Raw genomic sequence first — 27,404 nt, 5'->3', positions numbered from 1 at the left:
CACAAGAACTCTGTAATTTAGTAAAATATTCTATAAACTGTTTTTGTCACTAACTAGCTATATATTTGTTATTAAAAAAATTCATTAGTTTGATAAGTAAGTAAAATCAATGCGATGTTAATAAGTTATGGGAACATTTCAGTAACTTTCAATAGTAAACATAGAATAATGAAATTCAGTAAATGTTATTATTTTGAATACATCTATTTTTTGGTATATGACCCCTCACTTCTGAAGTACACATGAGGAGCAATTTAAACATTATGATGGGAGGGGTAGGGGTTTGACCCATCATTTTGAAGGGCATTGAAAAACAAAAAAATTTAATGTAAAAGCATCAGGTTACAACAGGCCTAGTCAAAATGGCTGCCATTTAATATTTTTTACTGCTAGTTTCAAAAATGGACTAGTACCTTTTAATAATTTTTCAAACGTTTAACATAAAACTTTATAAAATGCTCCACATTAAATGCTTAAAAATGAATTTAACCAAACACTCTTACATTGAAAAGATCTATCTTTTGGTATGAGACCCGCTATACCTCCAAGCTTCCATGCAACTCATTAACAACTCAAAAATTTTAAATGAAGAGGGTAGAGTGATGACAAATAATTTTAAAATACATTGAAAAACAATGATTTTTACAAATAAAACTTCAGGATGACAAAATACTATTTGGAGTGTCTACAATGCACTCAAGTAGTAGTCTCATAACAAAAAATAGACTGTTTTGAGATTGGAGAATTTACTAACTTTTATTTATTGTTTTTTTTTTAGTATTTTACTTTTGAGCCGTTTAAGGAGGTAATGAAGATCACTTTTGAAACTAGCTGTGAAAATTATTAAATGGCTATCATTTTGGTAACTTGAAGTTTTCTACGTAAAAATAAACATTTTTCAACGCCCTTTAAAATGCAGTCACAATCAAAGCAATTATTATAAATGCTCAGACTGTATATGAGGTTTCTACAAAACCTAAATACAACTATTGTAATTCTTACAAAAAAATTAATCAATGCCTTCAATTATATCTGTCTAATATAAAAAAAAGGTGAAACATATTTGCATACTTATGAAAAAAAAGTATTACACAATTGAAGCAATTTTTACTTTAAATTTCTTTGAAAGTATAATCCAACAGCTACATTTCCACAACAAGTATTCAAAAATATTTCCAAATTTATTTAAGTGTCTAAGATAAAGCAGCATCAGTTTTTGTATAATTTAGAAAAATTGCCTTCAATAAGCACTCATGCGTTGAATTTTTGACATCTTAATCAAAATACTACCACTGCTTTGAAAACTCTCTTCCAACAGATCAAACACATGCAAGTTAATAAGGACTGTAAGCAGGACGTTCCCACATCTTCTACTTGAATATACATCCAGTCTTTGAAGAATTTATGGTTCCATCCAAACTTAATAACTAACATGCCACAAAACACATAACAAAACAAAAAAATACAGTGATGTAAAATACAAAAAACAGTACAACTTTTCAGCTCATATACATTGACTAACATTTTTAAGATAGAAGATATTACTCTAATATCATATAACAAATGGTAAAAGTCATAAACCCAGAACTATGCAAATTAAACTGTAATGGTAACACAAACTACTACAATGGACAGACTGGATGCACATCCACTCACAGATGGACAAAAAAACATATACATGAATTAGATGCAACGGAATCATCTTTTACAAATCACATAATAGAAATCAAGTATTTTAAATTTTAAAATAAATTAAATATTATGGAAACGAACGTATATATTATATATTAAACACACCATACACAGAATAAAATATAATATTTATTACATATTAAATGGGTTTCCTAGTCTTTTAAATAATGTGTGCTATTAACAACCCATGTGACCACTGGAGAAGGTGATGATAATTAGCTTAAAAGTTCAACTAAACTGTATTTAGTATTAAAGCTTAGTAAACTGGTAGTTGGCTACTAGCTAGTTCCTTTAACACTGGTATACAAATTTAGAAAAAAAATTCCAGAAATGAAACACAATCAGCTGAATTTAAATCTACCTTTTATGCTAAATCCTAACACCAAATTAGTTTTACTTTATTACCTTCATAATTTTAATTATTATGACACTTCAAAAATAACAGAAAAATGATAATTTAATAATCTCAATGTTATATTAGTTTAGACAGAATCTACGCAATCATTTTTTAAGTTTCTTTATAACAATAATTTCATTAGTAAAAAAATAAATAAAATGTAAATTTGTATCAATGAAGAAATAAGAGTCTATTTAACTACGAAATCACTTTTCTTTTATGTATGGTGAAGAAAACTAGCAGTAGTCGCTCATTCCATCGATGCAAAAACACTGTTCTATTTGTAATATACAGTATGGTCCATAAGTAGTAGACCACAGTTTGAATCGCCATAACTTCTAGTGGAAGAGCATTTTTACTGATGGGTTTAGCTTTTACCATATAGCAGAGGTGTCATATTGCAGTGTTCCAAAAGGATATTTTTTTGGACCAACAAATTCAGTGCACACAATCGTACACCACAACTGACATCATGCAGGAAGTTCATTGCCGTATGCATCTGGAGTATGGATCGGATGCACACTCGAAAACCACTGCACGCACGTTTAAACAAACACTTCAATGCAATTGGCACTATACTGGATATGCCGTATACAGGGAAATCATAAATTGTTAACATGACTGAAAACAAGGTGCGGCTGCAAGAGGTGTTGGAGTCATCACCCCAGAAATCCAAATCAATACGCCATCTGTCCGCAGCACTGACAATTCCCAGAACATCATTACAGCAAATGTTTAAAGATAAGAAATTTAAACCATTTCATATGAGACTCATCAACATATTGAATAAAGATGATCCTGATCGCCGCCTGCAGTTTGCTAAAGAGTGGCTCACCAAGTTAGAAGAGGATCTACAGTTGGAACAGAGTGTAATATGTAAAGTATACAATATCATGATGGTACTTTTTTCCTTGTTTGTCACTCACACCACCCAAATTTACAGGGAAGAAGTCTTTACATAGCCTAAATTTATGTGGTTTACTAAGATTTTCTCTATTAATATAACTTTTTTGTGTCTGTAACAAAACCTAAAAAATCTCTGAATAATTTCCATGCTGCTAGTTCTTTAAGATTTGACTCGCTATAAAATATATGATTTTGTTAATAATTTATTGATGTCTGGTCTGATGAACGTTTCTTTTTTCAGTTTATCATCATTTAATCTTGGAAAAAAATTGAGTTAAATATTTAAATCTTTCCCCACCTTTACCTAATACTTTCAAAAAATTTTTATTAATCCTTCTTTTACATAAGGTAAAATAACTTGGTAGACTCAACAACTGGAGTATTCTTAACATTTTGCTCTTCTGGAATGGAATTATCTTTTTTACGCCGGTCTTTAACAAAGTTAAGTAATGTTGATTGGTAGCACAACTGTCTCATAAACACAAGAAACAACATTATTTTGTAAAGTAATCCTGTAGACCAAGAATAAGCCGAATAACTTTCAGGTCATCATTACGCATTCATCATATTTAATACTTTACATTGCATGATTACTTCATTTCTTTGTCATGAGCTACTGGTATTCAGGAAAGTCTACATGCAATAACACTGTCTAATTTTTTTTTAATATCTGCCTATTAACATCACAGAATAAACAAATAGAAAAGTATTTCATTCGATTTTTATACATGCTTCTAAACAATGAAATTTGAGTGTGTCAAATAAATTCCACTCCCAGTGTAAACTTAAGAATTCTATTTGTTTAGACAAAACTTTAGATGGGGTTAACTTTAAAACATGACACGATAAGAATATTTTACAATACATATTCTGATATAGAATTAGAAATACTATATAAATCGCCTACTTCCTTTCCAGTTCCTAAAATTTTGTAGAACAGTGCAAGTAATGAGTTCCTAGGAACAGACTCTGTATCTATGTACCTGTGTTATCCACAAGGGAATTGATGGGAGAAATGGCAGTTAACCATCTTCTACAAGATATATTTATAATTTTTAATAACTTTATATACCGCATTTTTACATTTATTGAGAATGTAATAAATTTTAATTTTTAACATATCTTATTCCTATTTCTTTATTTTCTCCTTTATTTTAAACTTTAAATTTAATGTTTCATTTATGAATTTTAATATTCCATTGGAAGTCATATAACCTATCCAACTATACTCCGATGTAGTTTACAATAGTACAATAATACAATAATATTGTAGTTACAATAAAAACTTTCTTTTCAAAATCTGTAAATTAAGTAGTTAGTTACTAATTAATTCTTATTCCCCATTAATAACAAAATTATCATTCTCTTAAATGGTTTTATATATATATATATAAATTACATCACTTAATTTGTCATTTGTCTTTTCTGTTTCTTCTTCAACTGAGAAGATCAGTAAATAAATGCATTACTGTTGTAGGTCTGGCCAAACCTCTGTTGAAGAGGTTTGCATGTACAATAGAGATGTGTTTACCCAAAGTGCTCAGTGTTTTCATTGAGCTTATACGTACATTTCCTATTTTGATAAAGTATATTCATGTCATTCTGAAGTTAAAAGTTTAAAGATCAAATTACATATTTATTCAGATATTTCATCTAATTTTATCTTTCTGTTCTTGTTTATTTTTAAAGATTTGCGTCGTCTTCCATTATTTTAGTACTTTAATATTTTTACTGCTTGAATGCCTTTTATTTCCAAGATGTAATATATAAAAAAAAATTATTAGTATTTGTTAATTTTGAATACTAATCTTGAATATAAAATGGGCTACTGAAACTTAAAGGTTACTGATTATAGTAAGAGATGTTCTAATCTTGGTTTCTCAACAAAGGGAAAAGGAAGACTGGTTGCGTAACTGTAAGAAACTGACATAGTGTGGCTGAGACAGGAAATTTATTCACTAGACAGTTGTAGAGATGTTGCCTTTGGATAATAGAAATCTTTCCAGAGCTTGCTTAAAGATATCAACAAGCGTTCCCTGACTGTACTGTAGGAACTTCCATTGATTGCCAAACTAATGCAAGTTTTCATGCTTTACTAGTGACTGCACCACTTGATAATGCTGATTCTGAACTAATACGATATTAATCCTTAATGTGATCATTTCATTCTTGTTAGGTCAAGGGACAAAGATGGAGAAAGTTTACAGAGTCCTATAACTTTATGGGACCTACATTCTCAAGCAGAAGGGCTTCTGTTTGGTGATAAATCATGACTTGACTGATCTTATACACCATTGTTTGGGGTCAGATTAAAGAGCAACCTGAAAATGATGCAGGGTATCCTCTACCTTTGGTACTTCATGCAGGAGAGGCTAAAACTAAGGATTTTAATCTTGAGAAAAATGCAATCAGAATGTTGTCTACTAGGATATTTTATAGACGATTTGGCACCTCAGTCTTTGAAGCAATAAGAAGGAAATTATATGTCAAATAAAGGGGTGTATCGGAACAAAATCTCCTTGTTCTTTACTCAATCCAAATATGCCTTTCATATGCGATATGTACGTACGAACTTCCCAGGTTGCATTTAAATTTAATTGGCAAAACAGTTATGAGTGAAACCTTTTCTTAAAAAATTTGAGGAAGGATATTTTATAAACGACAAGAGGGCATCCTTGATTTTACCCCTGATGCAACTACCCCATTAAATTCTTCCCATAATTCCAATTTACTTTTCTGGGAAATTATTCCCAGAAATTATTCTAGTCTTGTGATAAATAAGCTGTTAACAAAATTGAATTAACAGCTCAATTTAGATTCAAAATATAAGAACCTCACTGTCAGAAACAAATTGGGGAAATAATAGCAATAATTTTAAATGATTGATTTGATGAAATATTTAACAATTTTCTCAATATTTCTCAAAAGGCTTTTGTTTTAGCTTGTCATTTTGTAAAAATGTTACAGTTTATTTTATTTTTATTTATTCTGGCAACTACAGGCTAACTGAGATTTATAAGTTGATTCATAAACAGAAAAAGGTCAAGCAACTTCCCCAAAAATACAAAAGGACTCGAATTCCATTACCTCATTCCCTGTTCTTATAGCAGAGGAATTTTATACATTTTTATCTGGTATTTCAAACAACCAGATGGGTAATGAATTTTAATGTAAATCAGGATTTTATGAAATGGAAAATTATCAATCTCAAACAGTCATTTATCTTGAATGGTTTTATTAATGAATCAATTCTTCCTGTTTGTACTCAAGAATGTTAACACTTATATTTTAAATATAGTGTAAACATAACATTTGATGCACATTGATGAATTTCTCCCTTTATTTTAAAAGAAATTGTAGATGCTGTAACTGTACATATCTAATTAATGAACATTAAACGATGGAGCATTTTTCAGCTTCCTTAATACTTTTACAGTTCTCTCCAAACATTTATGTTCTAATTTACAAAATTATAATCCATATTTTCTTAAGTATATAAAAAAATACATACCTTAAAACTGTTTTTTAAGCATAGTGAATTGACAAACCTTCAGCACAATTTTACAAAGAAAATAATGACAGAGTTGTTTCCCTATTTTTAGATAATACAGAAATGCAAAGCAAACTTTAGCCTAATAAGAGAACATAATGTCCCACAAAGTGACAGGTGCTACCACCTTGTAGCTTCATTCCCCTACAATTAAAATTCCAAAACTCATTGACCTGCGGTCTCTCATTTTTTGTCAGTCGCCATTGTTATGGAGTCGAGTACGCAAGTCAAGTATACCTATGTAAACATATCTAAAACAAGGTACAAGGAGCAAGGGGGTAGTCTAATTGAATTTTTAACCGAAAAAGTGAATGATAGTGACATTCACTGTCGTCTTAAAGCCATTTATGGTGATTAAATTGTGAGTAGATGGGAAACTAAATGTTGTGTATCAGAAGCTAGTTGAGTATTGAGGATAAATCTCATAGAAGTCAACCATTTTCAGTGATTGATGAGAAGTATGAAAAGGAAGTAGATAAATTAATTCAAAATGACTGTTGCATCACATAACAACACAACACCACCCAGATAGGATTTCAAAATAATGAATAGGACACGTTATTGCAAACTAGGTGATAATGTTGCAACAAAATAAAGCTCTGCCACACATCATGTGCATTTGCCAAGGCTCTTGTGAAGTTGAAATTTGAATCTAATCAACGTTCTCTACATTCACCAGATTTGGCTCCCTGCAATTTTCATTTCTTTCAGCAATTAAAGAGGGATATTAAGGTTATCAATTTCATCACAGATGATGAACTGAAGGATGCAGTGAGGTTGTGGATCAAGGAAAGATTGCCAGCATACTTCATTGATGGAATGAGAAAACTGGTTAATAATCAGGAGAAATGTATAGCTGTAAATGATGACTGCATAGAAAAATAAATGTAAGTTTTTGTAGCAAATAAAATGTACTTTAATGCTATATTTGTTTTATATGATTATCTTTTTTCACTTGCAAATAATGAGCAATGGTGCATTACATTTCAGCCACCCCACATATTACAAATAGGTAGATGACAAAAAATTTCCATATCTATTTTTTTGTGATCAAGTAAAGCATCTGATTTAGTTGCACATTTCTTACTGAAGAAAAGAAGAGCTGCTTATTACTGGTTAAAATCATGCCTAACAGACTGTAAACACAGTTGAAATTTCATTTTTGATAAGAATACATGTGTAAAATACATATCCTCAGTTAAAGAGCAGAACACAGAATTCTACTAGGAAGCGCACTGTTTTTTTTTATTTTTCATTATTCTGATTTGTCTCAAATCTTGAGTCATTAATTATTTACCCTCTTCGCATGTTATACAACTGCAACTATATCTAAAGATAGTTATTTTAAAGAATTAAAAAATTTAATACCAGCAGTTCAAAAAATTATTCACTAGATGGACTGTATATAGTTTTAATACAGAAATGACATTGTATTGTGCTTCTTAAGTAGATATGAAGTCACAGATTCATTTGTTATTTTTTTTAATTCATGGAATTACACAACTATCTGTACCTGGTGGGTGTACCAATCAGAATAATACTTTTTGAATAATTCCTGAACTAATATAATTTTCTCAATGTGTTTCTTGTAATAACACATTTTTTACTGACAAATTTTGTAATTTATATCTTATTAATCTCACCTTTGATCTGATGAACTGTCTTTGAAGAAAATAATTCTAAAATTGGTTTAAAAATCATTCTGATTGACTACCTAAAAAAACAGCCTAGGGACATCCTATGAAAGCTACGACATCCTAGGTTCAATGAAAGCTGAACTTTAATATGATGATTAAGACAGGATTAAATTACAAATGAAAATATTATTTTTTAAGGTGGGTAACATGAATTTCAATTTAATTTTTCCCATCGTAATATGTTATTTCACATTTTAATGTTTTATTCATAAATCTATTAATAATTACCTCCTATGATGTTGGTTATGATAAAAAAGACTATTGATTATTACAAATTAGCATTCTAAATTGGTAAAAAACCATAATACTTCTAAGCATTAGTTAATATTAGTACAGGATGCTTTAAGATAAAAGGAAAATAATTTGGATACTAATTCTAGAGCTTGAAATAAGGAAAACGTTCTTACAAATATATGTCTGAAAACGCTTAATTATTGAGTTACAGCTAGCAAAAATTTTCGGCTGGATTTCAGTTCCCCCTGTAAAATGAGTAATACTGAATTTTTAAAGTGTTATCAAAGGGGTAAAACTTGATGATTTCTTATGTTTTTGACCTGAAAAATCAAATAAAATACATATTACATAACTATATTTCCTATAGTTTTCATGATATCCATCGTAAAAAAGGAAAATTCTGTGATGAAAAGCACGCTTTTTTAAATTTGAAGTACAATAAAGTTGTTAAACGACTAATAAATGCATACATAGGTTTCATTATGTGTAGAATTTAATTCTGAGAAAATTGATTAATAAAGTCAATGAAAAACAAAAAAATCAACTTTTATTATTAAAAACAAAACAGTACAACAAAACTTAACAGAAAAATGTTATAAATTTGTGAAATTAAAAACAGCAGTTTTTAGTACAATAAATTTAGATCTTTGAAAAATAAAATATTTCTAATCTACTTTAAAAAGAAATAATCTTTGTCATTTATACTGAATTAATTTACAATAAATTTTCAAAAATTCAACCATTACATTGATGCACATTTCAACTTGTCTCCTTCCTTTTCACCAACCTAATGATATTTTTGAGTTCCTTGAAAAAACAGTAGCAGCAGTGAGAATGCAAACGATCAGTTCATTATATGCGTCTACTTTTCCTGTATAACTTATATTTCATCCATCCCAATAAACAGTAATCCAAGGGTGTAAGGGCTGGTGATTTTACTGGCCAGTTATGTCCGATCCATTCGCCAGTAGATTTTTCATCTAAGAATTGTCTTACTTCATTCAAGAAATATGTTGGTCCTCCATCAAGTTGATAGTATACTTCAAGTATTCAAGAAATTTTCAACCACTGTACTGTTTAAAAATTTCAGATAATTTCTCACTATGACACGTTGTTATAATATGAAAGGGCCTACTAACTGGTTATTGATCATAAAACAAAAAGATGTTCACTGAAAATCATTGCTGGAAATTTCATTCAACTACAGCATATGGGTTTTCATCAGACCACCAATATGAATTCTGTGTATTGCTTATGCCATTACAGATAAAAGTAATTTCGTCTGAAAGACGTATGTACAGAGTTAAGTGGTAATTATCGTTAATCCATTGACAAAACTGCAGTTGCCTGGCAAGCTCACCAAGCTGGAGTTGCAGAACTTTCTGAACATGATAAGGATGCAGTCCTTGAGCATGTAATGTTCTCCATACTATACTTTGTGGAATGTTTCGCCGTGTAAAAATTCTTCACTATATGAACAACTGTACCGCATGAAGAATCTTTTCCCTTTCATTATCATGTACCAGATGATGTTCAAATGAAACATGCACTGGGAAGTGTACAATTTCCATAAAAATAATTAAAAATTCTACAAAATACTTTATAGTTTGGAACTACTCATCCAGGATACCTACATTGATATTCTTCTACCCTAGCTTTAGCACTTCCTCGCAAAAGCCATACACAAAAAACATATTCACATACTCTGCATAAGTGAACAGACACACCTGTTTTCAAAACAAAAAATTCGAAATGGAATTTCACTTTTTAAATTCAGATTCCACTGGAAAAATATAAATACAGTTTAGAGTATAACAAACACAAAAACACTGCAATACTTGATTCTCAAAAAGATTAAACAAAATTACATAATTTTGACAAACAAAATTATGTCAAAAACAACTAAACCGTCTAGCATTTATTAATAACACGTAACTAAAATTTTATGACAGCAATTGGTAGTATTTAAATTAATTTTGAAGCATACAGTTAGAGTAGCCAACCTAAGTTTTCAAAGGTCTGTACTAAAAACAGCTGTCTTTAATTTTTACAAATTTATAACATTTTCTGTTACGTTTTGTTTTTAATAGTAAAAGTTTATTTTTTTCCTTAGACTCAATTACATTAATTCTCTCAGAATTAAATTTTCTACAAATTTTGATAATAAAATCTAGGCATTTATTTAACAACGATATTACTTAAAACCAACGTTAAGTACTTCAAACCTAAAAAAATGTATTTTTCTTTACCAAATTTTTCTGTTTTACATTGGATATCATGAAAACTGTGGGAGGTACAGTTCTGGCACTTGTTTTTATTAGATTTTTCAGGTCAAAAAACATAAGAAACCATCAAGTTTATCCTTTATATAAACACCTTAAAAATTTCAGTATGATCTCATTTCACCAGGGGGTGGACTGAAATCCAGGCAAAATTTTTTGCTAGCTGTAACTCCTGTAACTCAATAACAAAGTGTTTTCGAACATATGTTCGTGTGAACTTTTTTTCCTTATTTCAAGCTCTAGAATCAGTTCCCAAGTTATTTTCCTTTCCTCCTGTATTTCTGAAAATTCTGTAAATAATTGTTCAAAAGTAAAAGCTATGCACCCCAAAAAGACAAATATCACACCCAACATAAAAACGAGTATGTATTACAAATATATAAAGTGTGCCTATTAAATAGTGAAACTATGTCACTAACCTTTATAGAAAACAATGAAAGTAATTATAAACTCTTTGACAGACCTTGGATGTGTCTGAACCTGCATGACAAACATCAACACTTGATCCTTCAGTATATTGTGACTCATCATTTAGTTTAGTTGTGTGCCAGGTTATTGCAAATTTAAAAACTGAGCAAAATGTCAAACTGAAATTCTTATTGGAATTGAAGAAAACACCAATTGTAATGTTTTCAAATCCTTACTGTGTCTTGAGTGGCACAAAATGTTCAATGAAGGACATCAGAACATGGATGATGATGAAAACCCTCGACAACTTTCAACTTCAAGAGCCAAAGAAAATGAAGAAAAAAAGATTAGCTACATTGTTTGAAAAGACTACCAATTAGTATCTGAGTGGTAGTTTAAGTTGTGAATTTAGACAAAGATACTGAATGGAAAATTATGTGTAAGGATCTCAACAGAGATCCTTACAGCATAAATGAAGATCATCTCTGCATTTATGCTGAGATAAAACAACAATCAATGCTATAGAAAGCAATATCATTACTAAGAACGAAAAAAGCTTGTCAAAATGAATCGTAATTCAAGCCCACATTCATTGTGTTTTTTGTCTCAAAGGGATAATCTTGATAGGTTGCAGAGGACACAAGAGTGAATCTGCATTATTAAAAAAATGTTTGCACAAAGCTGAGAGAAAGGGTCAGAAAATACTACCAGAACCCTGGAAAAATGGTTTCACTCTTCATCAGGACAATGTGGCTGTGAGCAAGTACTGCACTGGGACATTCTTTATATACTGTACATCAGATTTGGTACCATGTGATTCTTTCTTTGTTTAAGTGAAATCTATGCTTAAAGTAACACATTTTTAGTTAACTGATGCAGTAAAGAAAACAAAACACCAAATGTGTTGAAATGGACAAACATTACAATTGTAATAAATACAAATACAGGTGGAATACTGTATTACTTTCATTATTTAATAGATACACTTAGAACATTCATTTTTACAAAAAAAAAGCACTAAAAATATAATTCCCTTTTGTTAGTTACAAAAATTAAAGTTCTCACAATATATTTCCAAATGATCTGCAGCCAATTTTCTGTAATTAAAATTAAACCTTGAAGCATGTAACCCAGCAAAGATGAAATTTCTGAAAGAATAGCTGAACCAGATTTTAATATACCCAGTAAAATCAGACTTTGGTACAAGAGAAGCATCACCTGTTTCCGGATGAAGTCGGAGAAATATTTTGTCGATTAAAATGTCTCCTAGCAGGATGCAGACAAGATGCAGCTATGTCCAGCCAAAAACTATCAACACTCAGTAGATTGGATGCGCACATCAACCGCATCCATGGAGATAATAACCATTTGCTGTGATGCAAACAACAAACAACAGCAATCGTATCTTTTAAACACTAACACTTGTACGTATCAATAAAAGCTCAGGATTTCACTTATTTTATTACAGTAACCAATTGCACAAATGAAGCATAATATTTAAAAAAATAGCATTGCAAAAAAATTAAAACTTGGGAGTTATAAATGAACAGATACTAGTAGCATGAATAATTTACTTTAAGGTAATATTATAATGTTATGCTATTTTAAATAATATAAGCAAAATTAAAGAGAGACCCTGTGAAAGCAATTAACAGAACAAAATGAACAGCACTGATAGAAAAACCACACATATATGACATATCAACAAATCAGTTTGAACATATATTTAAGAATTTGCTATTTTTCTTTCTAAATTAGATTTCATTAATGAGGGAATAACTAAAAAGAAAATATATTAAATTTAAGACTTTCTTTCATTACACAGCAAACAGATGGCATCAGAAGCATAAAACGGTGTTAAAAACTAAAAAAAAAGTAGAAAATGAGGTAGAAAAACTCTGGGTACATTAAATCTATGCATCTATTTCATTAAAACACATACTTTATAATGTGATTGTCTTTAACACTAGAATACTAACATTTTTTGAGAGTTTGTGTAACAATACTGTGTAAAATTTACACAGATGCAAAAATAGATATAATAATTACATAATTTACAAGACAGGCATAAATAAAAAAGGGCATAATTTGAAATTGTAGGTGGATACAAATTGCCATGTCAAGAAACTAGAAATATGAAGGTTGTACTATAATACTCGTACTATAGTATGAGTGAAGGTTGTACTATAGTACTCAAATTATAATTAAAGAGAAAAATGACAAAGTCAGAAAAATTATTTAATGGAAAGAACTGAAACTATCTGGCATTAAGTTTGGCACCCCTGACAGAAAATATTATTTGTTCAAAAAACGTTTTTAATATTATTATTATAACCACATCTCATTACTTAAAAATATCGGCTCTGCTTGAAATTTATCATAGAAAAACTGTGTTATAATGAGATCTTTATTTTCTTATATGGTAAAAAGTGTATTAAGGATGAAAAGTTTTATAAGTAGATTGAATAATTTAAATCAAGCACGATAAATGTTACTGAATTTCACTGTAATGGAAGAGAGGCATACATCTCAATTGATTCTTTGCTAAATCGCATGAATAATCTTATCTACAAAGGACAGACATGTAAAAGTTTGGGAAATTGCTGAAATTTGTGGAGTAATTACACTAGCCAACAAAAAAACTTTTTTTCATAAATCACACATGGTGATTTTAACTAATTTTGGGTTGCTGAACTCAAAACTGTTATCAAAATTTATGTAATACATCATGCTTTTTAGATACATACAATTTATTTACCAATAAATACATAATCACTGTGAAATCAATATGTTAAAAACATTATTATTTATATGTATTCATTTAAAATATGCTGACAAACTTTTTCACTTAAACAATGTTTTATTAGTTTCTCTAAACAAAAACCAACAATAGTCACCCATCATTCCAGAATCCCATCTTCCTTGGTATTAATACATCGTGGTCAGAATACCCTGATGGAAACACTCTCCTTGCTCATCGCTGACACAACCCAAATTTTCAGGAAACATTTTTGGTGGGAATGAAGTAATGAATTTTTAATGATATCCTACATCCTAAACGTTTGCAGATTTCTAACAGCTTCTTAACAAAAAAACATAGTTTTCATCTTTTCTGTTCCCTAAAAACCAACCAACAATGTCTTTTAAGGACTTCCATGCAGCTAGTTCACATTCGCTAAGTTTACTGTCAAAAGTTGAGTACTAAGAAGTTTCTTGATTAACAGACCAATAAATATACCCTCCTTGAGCTTACAATCACTCAATTTAGGAAAACTTATTTTTAAATGATTAAATCCTGGTCAATCTTTGTCTAGTGCCTTTAAAAAAATTTTTCATTAGTCCAAGTTTTATGTGAAGAGGCGGCAGTATTATTTTACCACTATTAATTAATGATAAATGCTTTACATTTTTTTTCACCAGCTACAAAATTCTGCCGCAATGGACAGCTTATTTGTTAATAACTTTTAGTATGATGACTAACCCAAACACAAAGAAAACAATGTTTCATAAACTCACCTTGTAAACCAATAAGTAATGTGACAACTTTCAGATCACTGCAAACTTGCCACATATTCTCTTTGTATTTTACTGCTTCTAATATTGATGCCATAGTTTCATACGTTTCTTTCATTTTGGCTGCATGAGTTTATGGAATGGATGGCTGTTTGTTACCATTATGCAATAAAACTTTTCATGCTAACATTAGAGGAGTCAATAAAAAGATGCCGTTCTTCAGGAATATGCTGAATTCCAAGTTCTTTTATCAGGCCATTGACGTCATCCATTTTGCATACAAATGCACAATGTATTTTCCATAATAAAATAAGACAAAAGAGTTTTATTTTGTGTTCTAAATGTAGTAACCTTTGTTTTTCCCATTAAAAGAGTTCACTGTTGCAGACTAGACCCCAGAACAGAAGTTCAGCCTGCTGCTTTGATAACTTTATATCACAAACTAAATCATTAAGTTCATGTTGTTGAATTAAATGAGGGATTTTTCACCAGATACAGGAAGAAATTCTTCTCTACATCATCAACTTCATTGTCAGATTGTTCTTCTAGCAATGTCGGATTAGATGGTGGTACAGGTACAGGTAACTCCTCTCCATGTGTAACATCAATTTTTTATCTTATTATTTATGTGTTTATATATTTATAATTTATCTTACAAAGAGGTAATCTGTAAAATATTTCTAAAGTAGCCTATTCAAGTAAGGTCTATTTTGAATTTCTTGCCTAAATACATGATATAAACAGATGCGCTCGTATAGCTCAGTTATTTCAATCAACAATCAACTGTTCGCAACAGTGGTTTATTCATTTTGTCATTGGTTGCTTACATTCATCCATTATAATGAATGATACAATCCATGATCCTGCCAAGAGTGAAGTATGAGGAGTAATCTGATTTTTTATGAAAAAAAAAACAATTTTATGGCTGAAATTCCAGGAAAACCTGTAAATTTAAAGGCAGAAAATATGAATGATGCTGAAATAAGACATTAATTTCAAGAAGAATGAATGAACATTCAAAATGAGAACATAGCGGCCAACTGTCGATGATTTGATTATAAAAAATTGTATGTCAGATGAGAGCCAAAGATGTTATTCGACACACACACAAGGAAAGATATCTTGCAGCGTATGAAATTTTGCAGTGTTACAGAAATGACGGTGATGAATTGTCTGATCATATTGTTACTGGAGGTGAAACCTGGATTACTTATTTGAACATTAAGAAAAATCAGTAGTCGAGGCAATGGCAGCATTCATGATCTCCTAGACTGAAGAAGTTCAAACAAGAAATTTTGTTAAAAAAGCTTATGGCTGCTACTTTTTGGTGGTGTCTACAAAACAGATGTCTTGCTGCTGAATTTAGTGATCATGGAACTACTGTGAATCCCTGTACTTATTGAAAAATGTTAAAAGATCTTAGATGAGCAGTAAAACAAGAAACAAATGATGTAGGATGCTACCTCGTGGGATTTTGTTTTTGCATGACAATGCCCAGCACACATGGAAAATTAGTCAGTGATGTGAAAAAAGTTTGTAGAAAAACTTCAATCATCTATCTTATGGCCCCTTCCCGGTGATTATTTTCTTTTACTTTACCTTAAATAGTGACTTGCACAAAGATTTGATGATGATGACAAACTGAAAAATTGCTTTACCGTGTGGTTTAAGTCCTATCGTAGGAATTTTTTGAAGAAGGTAGTGAAACGCTACGAAAAATGTGTTGAAGTTGAAGGCAGCTATGTAGAAAGGTAGTAAATAAATATAGCTTTTAAGTGTAAGATGTAAGGTTTTTTCATATTTTACAGTTTTGTTTTTATTTCAAATGGACCTTACTTTAAACACATCTCATACATCTGAAGTAGTGACTGAATAATAAATCATTTTGAGATAGAAGCATTTGCTAAATTTTTTAGTGTTACACTGCTAAGCATTTAAGAATTGTGAAACATCAAGTTGTAAGGAGTATAGTTTACTAAAAACAACTTTGCTGATATGGAAATTAAGCTACAAACAAAATTAGATGATAGTAATAACTCGATTACTATATAGGAGTGATAGTAATAATAATGAACTTAAAATGAATATTTTAAACAAGATCATTATTATAACGGTAATTATTAATGCATGCTTTGACAGGCTACCTGGAGGGATGGTTTGGTTCTGGGAAATGGGAGTGGTAACATGTAATGATGCTCAACATGTATATCATATAAAAAGTTAAACATGTGAATTCTTGTAGCCTATCTCACTCAAATTCCAGTCTTTAATCTGCAAGAGACACCTCTACTAATCTAACTCAGTAGAAGGTTCAGGTAGCCTACCCCAATGAGAAAAGGGGTTGGAGAATATCTTTAGACAGGGTACTGAGGAATAGTACTCCCCTCAGTTCGTAGTTTTATAGGTATATTTGGCCATAAACAGTGGTGGTTCAATAAGTAGTAACCAATAACAATCAACTCATCAAGGCCAATCAGGAAGCCTTGAGGAGATAGCCCCACTATTTGGATATGCTACCAAAGAGCTAATAACATACGTAGTGAGACATCATTATTCGGAGAAATAAAAAGAAAGTAGCCAGAAAAAATCATTAGAACAGAAATGGAATGAATGCAGAAATTATGACATATATAGATTCTGCATATCATTATACATGTAATCACAGCAGTAGACTTTAACTATAGAGGTATGTGGTTTTTAGTAAACCATATATTATACATGAAGAAATAATTTGAATGTTGTAACATTATTTTGTTAATGGGAAAGGAATATGAAATTATTAATGAGTCAGAGAAATTTAGAATTATAGCCCACAGGAAAGGAAAGAGCATCCAGGATGTATGGAAACTGGCAGTGGATTACAGAATTCAAATTATGGCTGAAGGATTCTGACACTTAATAGCAAAAGGGGATGGAAAAGAAAGGAAGAGAAAGTATTATGTAAGAGTAATATTTGTTAAAACAATATATCATGAATATTACACCCTGATTAGGGAAAACAGAAAACACAAGAAAAAGTGTCAACATATACAGTCAGCTAAAGTAAACATTTTGCTACGTCCCACAAAAAGGTGTATGAACTGTTCTTTTTCCACTACCCCCCACCCACCACACACACACATTTAGAGAGAGGGAGAGAAAGAAAGAGAGGGGAATTTCTTTTAACATGTTAAGAGAATAACTACTGCTCCAACTCAAGGAAGACATTGAGGTCTTCAATCTTGTAGTACAAAATGAAACTTAACCTTATTGCTGCATAGAGGTTTTAAATTACCTGGATTAACAACTTCCAAGAAGTTGGGTTGACCATGTAATTGATGAAAACATGCCATTGAGATATGTTGGCCATCAAGAAGTCTAGATTAAACACCTTCTGACTACTTTTAATGAGTAGTAGTAGTTTTATAAAAGACAAAATTTTTATCCCTCCACTTCCTGTTTATAGAAGACTTAAAAGAACATATTACAACACTGTTGTTAATGTTGAGAGGATTATACTTTCACATGATTTGAGTTATGGTTTTTCTCCATGTAGTATATTATTTAAGACTGAATTTTTACTACAGAGAAGGATAGGATTATTTTATGAAACCAACCATATAGTTCACATGTAATCATGAAAAAAAACCGTACATTTTATATGACTAATGAAGATGAAAATTAAGTTTAGTTTTCTGCATTTGAATTTTTTTTTGCTTGATGTAAGTCAGGTTAACATTTATAGTCATAAATGTTAACCTGACTGGAACCAAGATGAAAGATTCGATGCTACCATTCTACCAGAGACAAATGTGGAGTTTTAAGTTCTGTTTTAAAATAAAATTAGTTGTCCTTTGAAGATTTCACTGCAATTTATTTCTTGCTTAGAAATGAGTGCGGACCAAGAAAGTGAATCAATAACTAGTAATAAATATAGCAGCAGTTTCATTTAAAAACAGTACAAATAAAATTTATTACGTTAATATTTAAGAATTAAGTATGATTTCTAATAGTAATAATGAGGATCGCTACTGCTAAAAAAAAGGATAAAAAACCGATAAATAAATAGCAGAATGTACATGGTGGCGTAGAGAAATGGGAAATTTTGAATTTGAAGTTGGCAGCCCTGTAGGCGTACCACAAGTGGGAGAGAGATTAAACTATAGAGCAGTTATGGATATTTAGTTGTGATGAAGCAGTGGAATGGTGAAGAGCGTGCGGTTGCCATAAGGATGTTTTACTGTCATGGTGACAGTGTGACAAAGAGTGTTTCGGTGACGCTATGAGATCCTGCCCTGCGGTCAACTTCCTTCTTCATATGCAATCAAAACAGTTTGTAACTTTGAAGAGACTGGTTCGACTTTAAAAAAAAGACCTAGTGGCATGTATTGTCTGTACGTATGCCAGAAAACATTGATGCCATGAAAGCTGTAAGTGGTAAAGAGTCCTTGTTGTTCTGTGCGGAAAATTGTCACCTCATTGGAGCTTGGACGTTGGAGTATGCAAAGAATAATCCATAATCTAAAATTTCATCATTACATGATTCAAACTGTCCAAAAACTGAAACTAATGACTGTGTATTGCATCTGTAAATTTGTTTGAAAACCTGTCTAAAATCAATGATAATTCTAACTTTATTGAAAATCTTTGGATCTCAGATGAAGCCCATCTTCACTTAAGTGAATACATGAATAGGAACTTTCGTTACTGGGCACAAACAAACCGTGCTCAGCTTCCCTAGCATCCATTACACAGTGCAAAACTTACCCACCAACTTAGCCACCTTACTCACTGCCTGACAGTCTATGACAGCAGTGAGATGTTTGTCTTAAGGATCGCATAATTTTAAGGACTGCTAATATTACTTAGCCAACCTGGTTAAGCGACCAGTGAGGTTTCTAATAAATTTATTAAAAAAGATTACAGTTTACATTTGATTCACCCTTGTATATAGACTTTCAATCTGTGACTTCTTTTTATGGCGACATCTGAAGAGCATTGTGTACCAGACTAGCCCGACAAATCTTGCCCAGCTCAACAGATTGATAAGGAAATCAGCAACATCCCAGAGAACACACTATACTGCGCTATGCAAAATTTTCAGAATTGACCTACAGAATGTGTACGCAAAAATGGACAGCACTTAAGTAAAGTAATTTTTAAAAAGTAATGTACAAGGGTGCTCCAGAAAGTAACGTACATTTGTTCCTAGCGTGGAGATGGGTGAGGATAGAGCCACCATCTTGGCGTCAAAACGTTTCTATACTCACTACACAGCAAGCTGTCCTAGAGTGTAGACTGTGATTTTTCTACTTTCTTCACTGTGAATTATTGAAATATGCACTTCAATAAAAAATCCCGCAAGTTATGAGGTGCATTTAGTGATTAGGTTTTTACTGGTAAAAAACCTCAAAATCAATTGAAATTAATCAGTAACTTTGTAAAGTGTATGGGGATGGAATAATGAGTGAAAGTGGAGTGAGGCAGTGGTGCATTCAGTTTAAAAATAACCACATCAATGTTCATAATGAGAACCATAGTGGTCGGCCTAGCCAACCATAGCCTTGTGACTGATGAACTGACAATGAAATCAATGATAACATTTATGAAAATCACCGCATTACAATTACAGAACTCTCACTTCATTTCACAAAGTTTAATGCATGAAATTGTATTGCGGAAGCTTGGGTTTTGTGCAAGATGGGTGCCAAAAATCTAATGTGGCAGATTTCTACAGAAAAGGAATTGAAAAGCTTGTGCATCGTTATGATAAGTGCTTCAATTTAAATGGTGATTATGTAGAGAAATAGTTTAAGATTGTCCCTTGCAAATGTATATAATAAAATTAATTTTTTCTGTTTGTTTGGTTTTTTTATTTCAAAATATAAGTTACTTTCTTGACAGCCCTTGTATATTGAAATTTCCACTCATGTAGAACATATTTTCAACATTAATTAAAGGTTAGTAACTTTACTTCATTTTTTATAATGCTAATAAAATTTAATATTAAATGAAATTTAAACCACCAAAACACAATCAATAGATAAGCTTAACTTACGTATTAATAATAATAATAATAATTTATTTTCCAAATTAAGAATACACTTTTTAAGACAAACAATACAATATACAACAAAGTTACAAATTAGATATAGCTTATGAATTATATAAATACTTCTGCTGAACTACAACAATTTGTACCTGTATCTTCTAATTGAACTACAACAGGCTCACAAGAGTAACTATAATTTTCTAATTTAAATCTGTGATGCGATAATTTATAATGAAGTAGTAATTCTTGTGATTAAATAATAGTTTGGAAAATTAGGTACTCCTTGAAGACATAAGTCCTGTTTAAGGAGTTACCATCTATTTAAGATTAAAACATTGAAGATTATTAAAAATACATAAATGAGTACAAAAATGGCTGAGTTCAAAAATGTAGCAATTACTATAAATTATAGAAATATTAAAGAGAGGGAAAATCATTCAGTTTGTCATTAAAAGTCAAAAGGTGATTCACGAAAGCCATAAGCTTTATGCCCTAGGATAACTTGTCAATTTTAGTCAGAACTGAATCAAAAAACAACAACATTTTTATACTGAATGAGAGAGTGCTCAAGATTAATTCTGAATGAATTTAAACCTAGACATCTTTCACACAATCTGGCAAAGAATTATAAAAGTTTGGTGCCACATAAGTGGAAAATCTTTGAAAACATTCCTTCCGGGGTCTAGGAAGTACAAAATTACCCCTGTTTTGCATATGTCAGTCAATTAGTCTATATTTAAGAGCCTTATCTTCACTCCTAAGAAAGAAAGGTTTAAGTACCTTAAACAAATATAAATGCCTCAAAGGGAGCAAGTTTAAGATACAAAAAAAATAGGAATGAAAGTATCATAGCAGGTATTCTACATATTATATGTATAAGATGTTTCTGGTCAATCACTACAGGTCGGATTTTATTAAAATATGCACCAACCCGACACTCAATTTCATATCTTAATTGAGATTCAACCAAAACCCAGTAAAGAATTTCTAGAACACCAAACACTTAAGTTTTATTATCTATGGGATTTCTGTCCAAAAATCCCGAAGATAATAAAACTTTCTCAGGTAACACAACATTTCATTCTTTACACTAAGAATATGTTTTTCTCATGAAAGATTGCTATCAATAGTTACCCGTAGATATTTCATACTATTAACTTGATCAATACTATTGCAACTATACTCAGCTATTCTAGAATGAGTGAGATCATGATATCTAGCATGGGGGTTTGGGTTGCTAGCTTTCTCTATAGAAAAGTGCAGTATCATCTGCAAATGAGATCAAATAACCTTGAAATTTGACAGAACAGAAGTCATTAATATAAATTAATAACAGAATTGGACCCAAAACTGAACCTTGAGGGACATCTAATTCTATTATTCCCTTGTTACTGAGCATATTTTTAATTTTTAATTTTGAGTTTTTCCCTTTAAGTAGGATTCAAACCAGTTAAAGGCTAAACCGCTTTACCTGCTTGATCCATCTTATTTAATAATATATTACAATCAACAACAAAGGCCTTCTGGATATCCAGAAAGAGGGCGCCAACTTTAGAATTTTCATTGATGCCGTTTACCAATTGTGAAACAAATTTAAGTAAGGCATTTTCAGCGCATACATTTTTCTGAAAGCCAAATTGATTAACACTGAAAAAATTATTTTTATTAAGAAAGTTAATCAGTCTTGACTTTAGTACAGTTTTCAGAATCTTTGAAAATTGTAAGAGCAGGGCTATGGACCTAAAAAGTTCCTGACATAATTACTATCTCCTTTTTTATAAACAGGAACTACCAGTACTAATCTGGAAAGATAATCCGGAAATTTACCTAACTGCAGACTTAAATTGCATAAATTCGCAAAAACATAAGAAATATGTTCACACATGAATTTTGGGGCTACGAAGAAATCTCAACAAAACCACATGACCTTTTGGTTTTCATAGACTTTATAAATTTTTCAATCTCAAGATAATGAGTAGGCTCTTGGAAAATAGTGGTTTCAACTTCAGTTGAGGTAAAAATATTGTTATATAAATATTGATTCTTAACTGTAATATTCTCAAGAGGTGTTTTTACTTTCTTTGCAATTTCTAAAAAAATATCTGAAACCTTTTGAACCTCACTATCTGGCTCTTTATCTCAGCTTTAATTCCATCTATTCATATTTTTTATCCTTTTTGCTTATTATCTAATCAATTAGTTTCCACTGTTCCCTAGAATAAGCGTTAAGTGTTATTAATAAAAAAATTTCTAAAATATAATTCTTTCCTTATGTCATAGATATTCTATTCCTGTACTAACTGTAATATATTTTTAAATCTATATTGTACGGTTGATTTTTAACTTTTTTAAACAATAATTTTTTTCTTTTAATTCTATTTAATTAATTATCTGATACCCAAGATTTAATTTTGATGACATTTTTAGTTTTTGTTTTAAGTGTGCTTCTTTTAAAGCACACTTTTAAAAGTTCATAAAATAGCTCAAAAGCTCTGTCTACGTCTTTTTCACTAATTACTTTATTCCAATCGCATTTAAGATCTCATGTTTAAACCTAGCTAAATTAATAAAACTATATTGATATAAAGTGTTACAGTTTGAGTTTTCTTTATATATAACCTTTTTAACATCACTCCAGGCAAGTATAAGGGAATACTGTGATGCCAGCATGTGCAACATCAGCAAAAAATTTAAAGACATTTCTTTGAATTGTTTACATTTAATGAAAAAATTATCTATACAAGTGTTGTATCCAAACTCATAGAGGTGTTGACCAAAGACTCCATACCATTTAAATAAATAAAAAATTTATATTTAATAACAATATCGTTACCTCTAAAAGATGCAAATTTATATCTCCTACAAACATTGTTGCAGACTTACTATTGTGGATATCTAAGAAATTGCATAACATTAATAAATAACTCTGCTTTTAAACAATGATATCTATAAAAAGTAAAAATATTACAAACACAATTATTAATAGACAAAGATAAATAAATGCCATCATTTTATACGTACACTATTATACCTCCAGCTCTATAAGTTTTGTTACACTTGGCATAAAGATTATTATATCCATCACTTTGATAATTATATATTAATCCATACCTCAGTTAACACTATTACATTAGGAAATAATTTTAAAACAATAATTTCATTTAAAAATAAATCAAAAGTTTTATGCATGCTCCTTATATTTGATGAATTAGAAATAAAGATTTATCTTCCATAAAATTAAAATAAAAAAAAACCTTAACAAAACACAATTTAAATAAAAAAACAAAAACCTTAAAAAAATACTACTCAAATTGATTGACAACTTCAACAGTAGTAACCACAATTACAAGAGCATCATCACTTCTGAGTAAAAGAATTTTTCTGCTTCATACCCAAAAGTGAAACCTTTTTCCTTTTTTCAATTCTCCTGCCACTGAAAACACTTTCCTACGATCAACTGGAAGATTTTCATTTATGTACACTAGATTATCGTTTGGCAATCCCAGATTCCTCACTGAAAAGTCCCTTTTGACATGCCTTCTATTTAAGATGCCATCTTTTACGTATCTTCTGGTAAAGCAAACTGTAATCATAGCTGGTATTTTTTGGGTTCTGTTAGTCAGCCTACAGCATAAATCTATATAGCTTTCAGATATTGGATAGTCAAGAGTTTCAGAAAAATTTTGAATTCCTAAATCTGAATTTTCATTTTTCTGTTCGGGTATAACATGTACTTTCAAATTATTTGCACAAGAATTTTTTGTTCAAGTTCAAGATCACTAATTCTGTTTGGCAAAATTAAATTATTATTCATTTCTGTTTTTAGCTCATCTGACAAATCTTCAATCTTAGTTATGACATGTATTTTTTCTTCTTGAGCTTCAAGTTTTTTTTATAGCTCTCCAATTTCCATTGCTTCCATTGAATACCCCAAATTTCTCTCCAGTTTCCAGTTTTCTTTGTGGATTTCATTCAGTAATTCTACAATATCTTTAATAATAATATAATTCCGCAATATTAATTCCAGCATTCTATTTTCACAAGATCCTGCAACTTCAGTTGGTATTTAATTCTCTAATTACAATACAATAAATTGTTTTTTATAATTTGTGAATTTTGAATTTGTCAAAATTGTTACTGTTCTATCAATTTTTAGATTTATTATGTACGAATTTACATATTCATCCATAATAACTTAATAACAGTCCAGTAAGTACTGGATATTCTGAAACTGTACAGCAGAATTTCATCCTATATCATCCTATATTCATCCATAACTTCAAAATTTATAAAATAGAAATATTTTTGCAAATTCAAAATTCATAAATTATAAAAATGATTTATTTTAATGTTATTATAGAATTAAATACCAACTGAAGATGCAAGATCACAAAAAATTCAATTCTTGGAATTAATGTAGTAAGTTTAACTTATCTATTTACTGTGTTTTGGTGGTTTAAATTTCATTTAATATTAAATTCAATTAGCACATGGTCAATATTTTAATGAATTATTTGAATTTTCAAAAAATGTGTATGTATATATATATATAGTGTGTGTGTGTATGTGTGTATGTATGCTCACACATGTATGTGCAGTGGAACATAACTTTTATCACAAGACTAACTACTATCTTTATAATTTATTTACTTATTTAATAAAATAGCAATAACAGGGTAATTAATGCTAAAACAAATATTTTTATGTATTTTTATATGTAAATGTAAAAACGAAAAAAATTACTGAAGATGGGCTTAGGCCTGAAAGCACTTCAAAAATGAAGAAAATTAAGGTAAGAGGGTTCTTTAATTCTGTACTTTTTAGAGTAGGTGAATAAGTTTATATTTTTAATATATATATATAAATAGTATTGTGCTAATGTACCAAGTATAAAAATATGAAATATATATAATAAACAAATATAAAATAAATAACCAAAAGTATATATAATCTGAAATATTAACTAATTTACTAAATTCTGTATGGAATATTTGATATAATAATTTTAGCACATTGTGGCATGACTAACATGTTATGAACTTGTACCTAACATATTCCAGTAAATTATTCCAGAAATTAAATACAGATCACATAAGTAAATTTTTGTAGGACATATTTGGTTTGTACGTTAATACAAGTAGGATACATTTCTTTCTTGATTTCACAGTATATTTTGTTATTGTAGTATACAACTATTTTTTCACATATTAATAAACACAAATGTTAAAAAAGTTTGAACTAATATATATCCATCTATAAGTCCATAAATATCAAACTCCTGAAAAGTTAGTAAAACTTAGCAAATTTTTTTACTCATTCTTATCTTTAGAAAATCTCCATCTGTATCATCCGCACCATGTTCACTTGAATCTTCTGGAGTTGTTTTAGATGTAGAAGCGATGCTTCTAGTAAAAAAAATTTTGCTGCACTTATAAGTTCATCCATAACCAATCTTTGAATTCATCTTTTGTCTTGTCTGGAGGCTGCATTTCTATTTTCTGTGTGTTCTACAACTACACCTACTTAGTTTATCAGGAGAAAAATGACAACAGTAGCCGAGGTGGCAATTCAAAAAAAAAAAAAAACAGAATATTTTAAGACTACATTCAGTTAGATCTTTGAAGGAATGATAACATTAACCATTTGAGAACATTATTCATGATTCAATAAACGGTAACCACTATAAATATATAAATTCCAACAATAAACATTGATTAAAAAAACCAATATTAAAAATAATAATATTTCTCTTTTTAACAAAAGCACTTACATAACTCAACTATTGAATCTCCAGGGGTTAATAAAAGGAAAAACCCAACAATTTTTGAAAAGTATTCTTACCTAGCACTAGATGTGGTACTGCTAGTAGAGCTCTGTCCAGTTAGTGATGGATTTTTCATACCCTTATCCTCTCTTCGTCTACCTGGTCTAACCCTCACTGTAAATGGTGAAAAGTCTGTTACACAGTGCGGCATGAAATCTCTGAAAATACACAAGAAAATTAAATAAAATTATGTACACATACAAACATACAGATATCTCAGAAAGTTGAACACATCAGGTTGGTCTAGTGGTGAACTTGTCATTGCAAATCAGCTGATTTAGAAGTTGAGAGTTCTAAGATGCAAATACTAGTAAAGGCAGTTACTTTTTTACGGATTTGAACACTAGATAATGGATACCGATGTTCTTTGGTGGTTATGTTTCAATTAACCACACATCTAAGAAACGGTTAACTTGAGACTGTTCAAGACTACTTCATTTACATTAATACTTATCATCCTCTGAAGTAATACCTTAACAGAAGAAAAAAAAGAAGGTATCTCATGTAGAAATTGAAAAAAATTTCAGAATATGCTCTACAAGTAATAATAATAAAAAGGCAAAGAATTCATACAATATTGCCAAATTGAAATGATTTTAGTTTTAATTATATACAGTATCTTTCTGCCACAACTTGATCTATTTTATTTTTAATAAAAATAAAATATTAAAAATAAAATTTCTTCTTGTTCAGACAACATTACTTAAATTTTTCTCAGAATAACATTCTCTACAAATTTTAGTATTTAATTTTGTTTGTCTACTGCAAATTAAAAATGTTATTGTATATCAAGTACAAAAAATTATTTTGTGTAAAACACAATTTTTTTTTTGTGTTTTACAATCCTTCGAGATACAGTTTTTGTACCTG

At 30.1% G+C, this 27,404-nt stretch overlaps 1 protein-coding gene across 3 annotated transcripts in view; it reads right to left on the bottom strand.

The window, feature by feature from the left end:
- FIG4 (polyphosphoinositide phosphatase FIG4) overlaps positions 1-27,404 on the bottom strand; it is a 105,335-nt gene that overhangs the window by 13,677 nt on the left and 64,254 nt on the right. For 2 of the 3 annotated variants that reach the window (XM_075382452.1, XM_075382453.1), the window contains exon 13: positions 26,552-26,692. In XM_075382452.1, coding sequence (XP_075238567.1) covers positions 26,552-26,692 — 141 coding nt within the window. Of the gene's footprint in view, positions 1-12,384; positions 12,538-26,551; positions 26,693-27,404 lie in introns of all 3 variants that reach the window. The other variant, XM_075382451.1, reaches the window with a different exon arrangement.

The sequence above is a fragment of the Lycorma delicatula genome, chromosome 1 (genome assembly GCF_047948215.1).
Source record: "Lycorma delicatula isolate Av1 chromosome 1, ASM4794821v1, whole genome shotgun sequence".
Lineage (NCBI taxonomy): Eukaryota > Metazoa > Arthropoda > Insecta > Hemiptera > Fulgoridae > Lycorma > Lycorma delicatula.
This window is presented reverse-complemented; position numbering and strand designations above follow the sequence as displayed.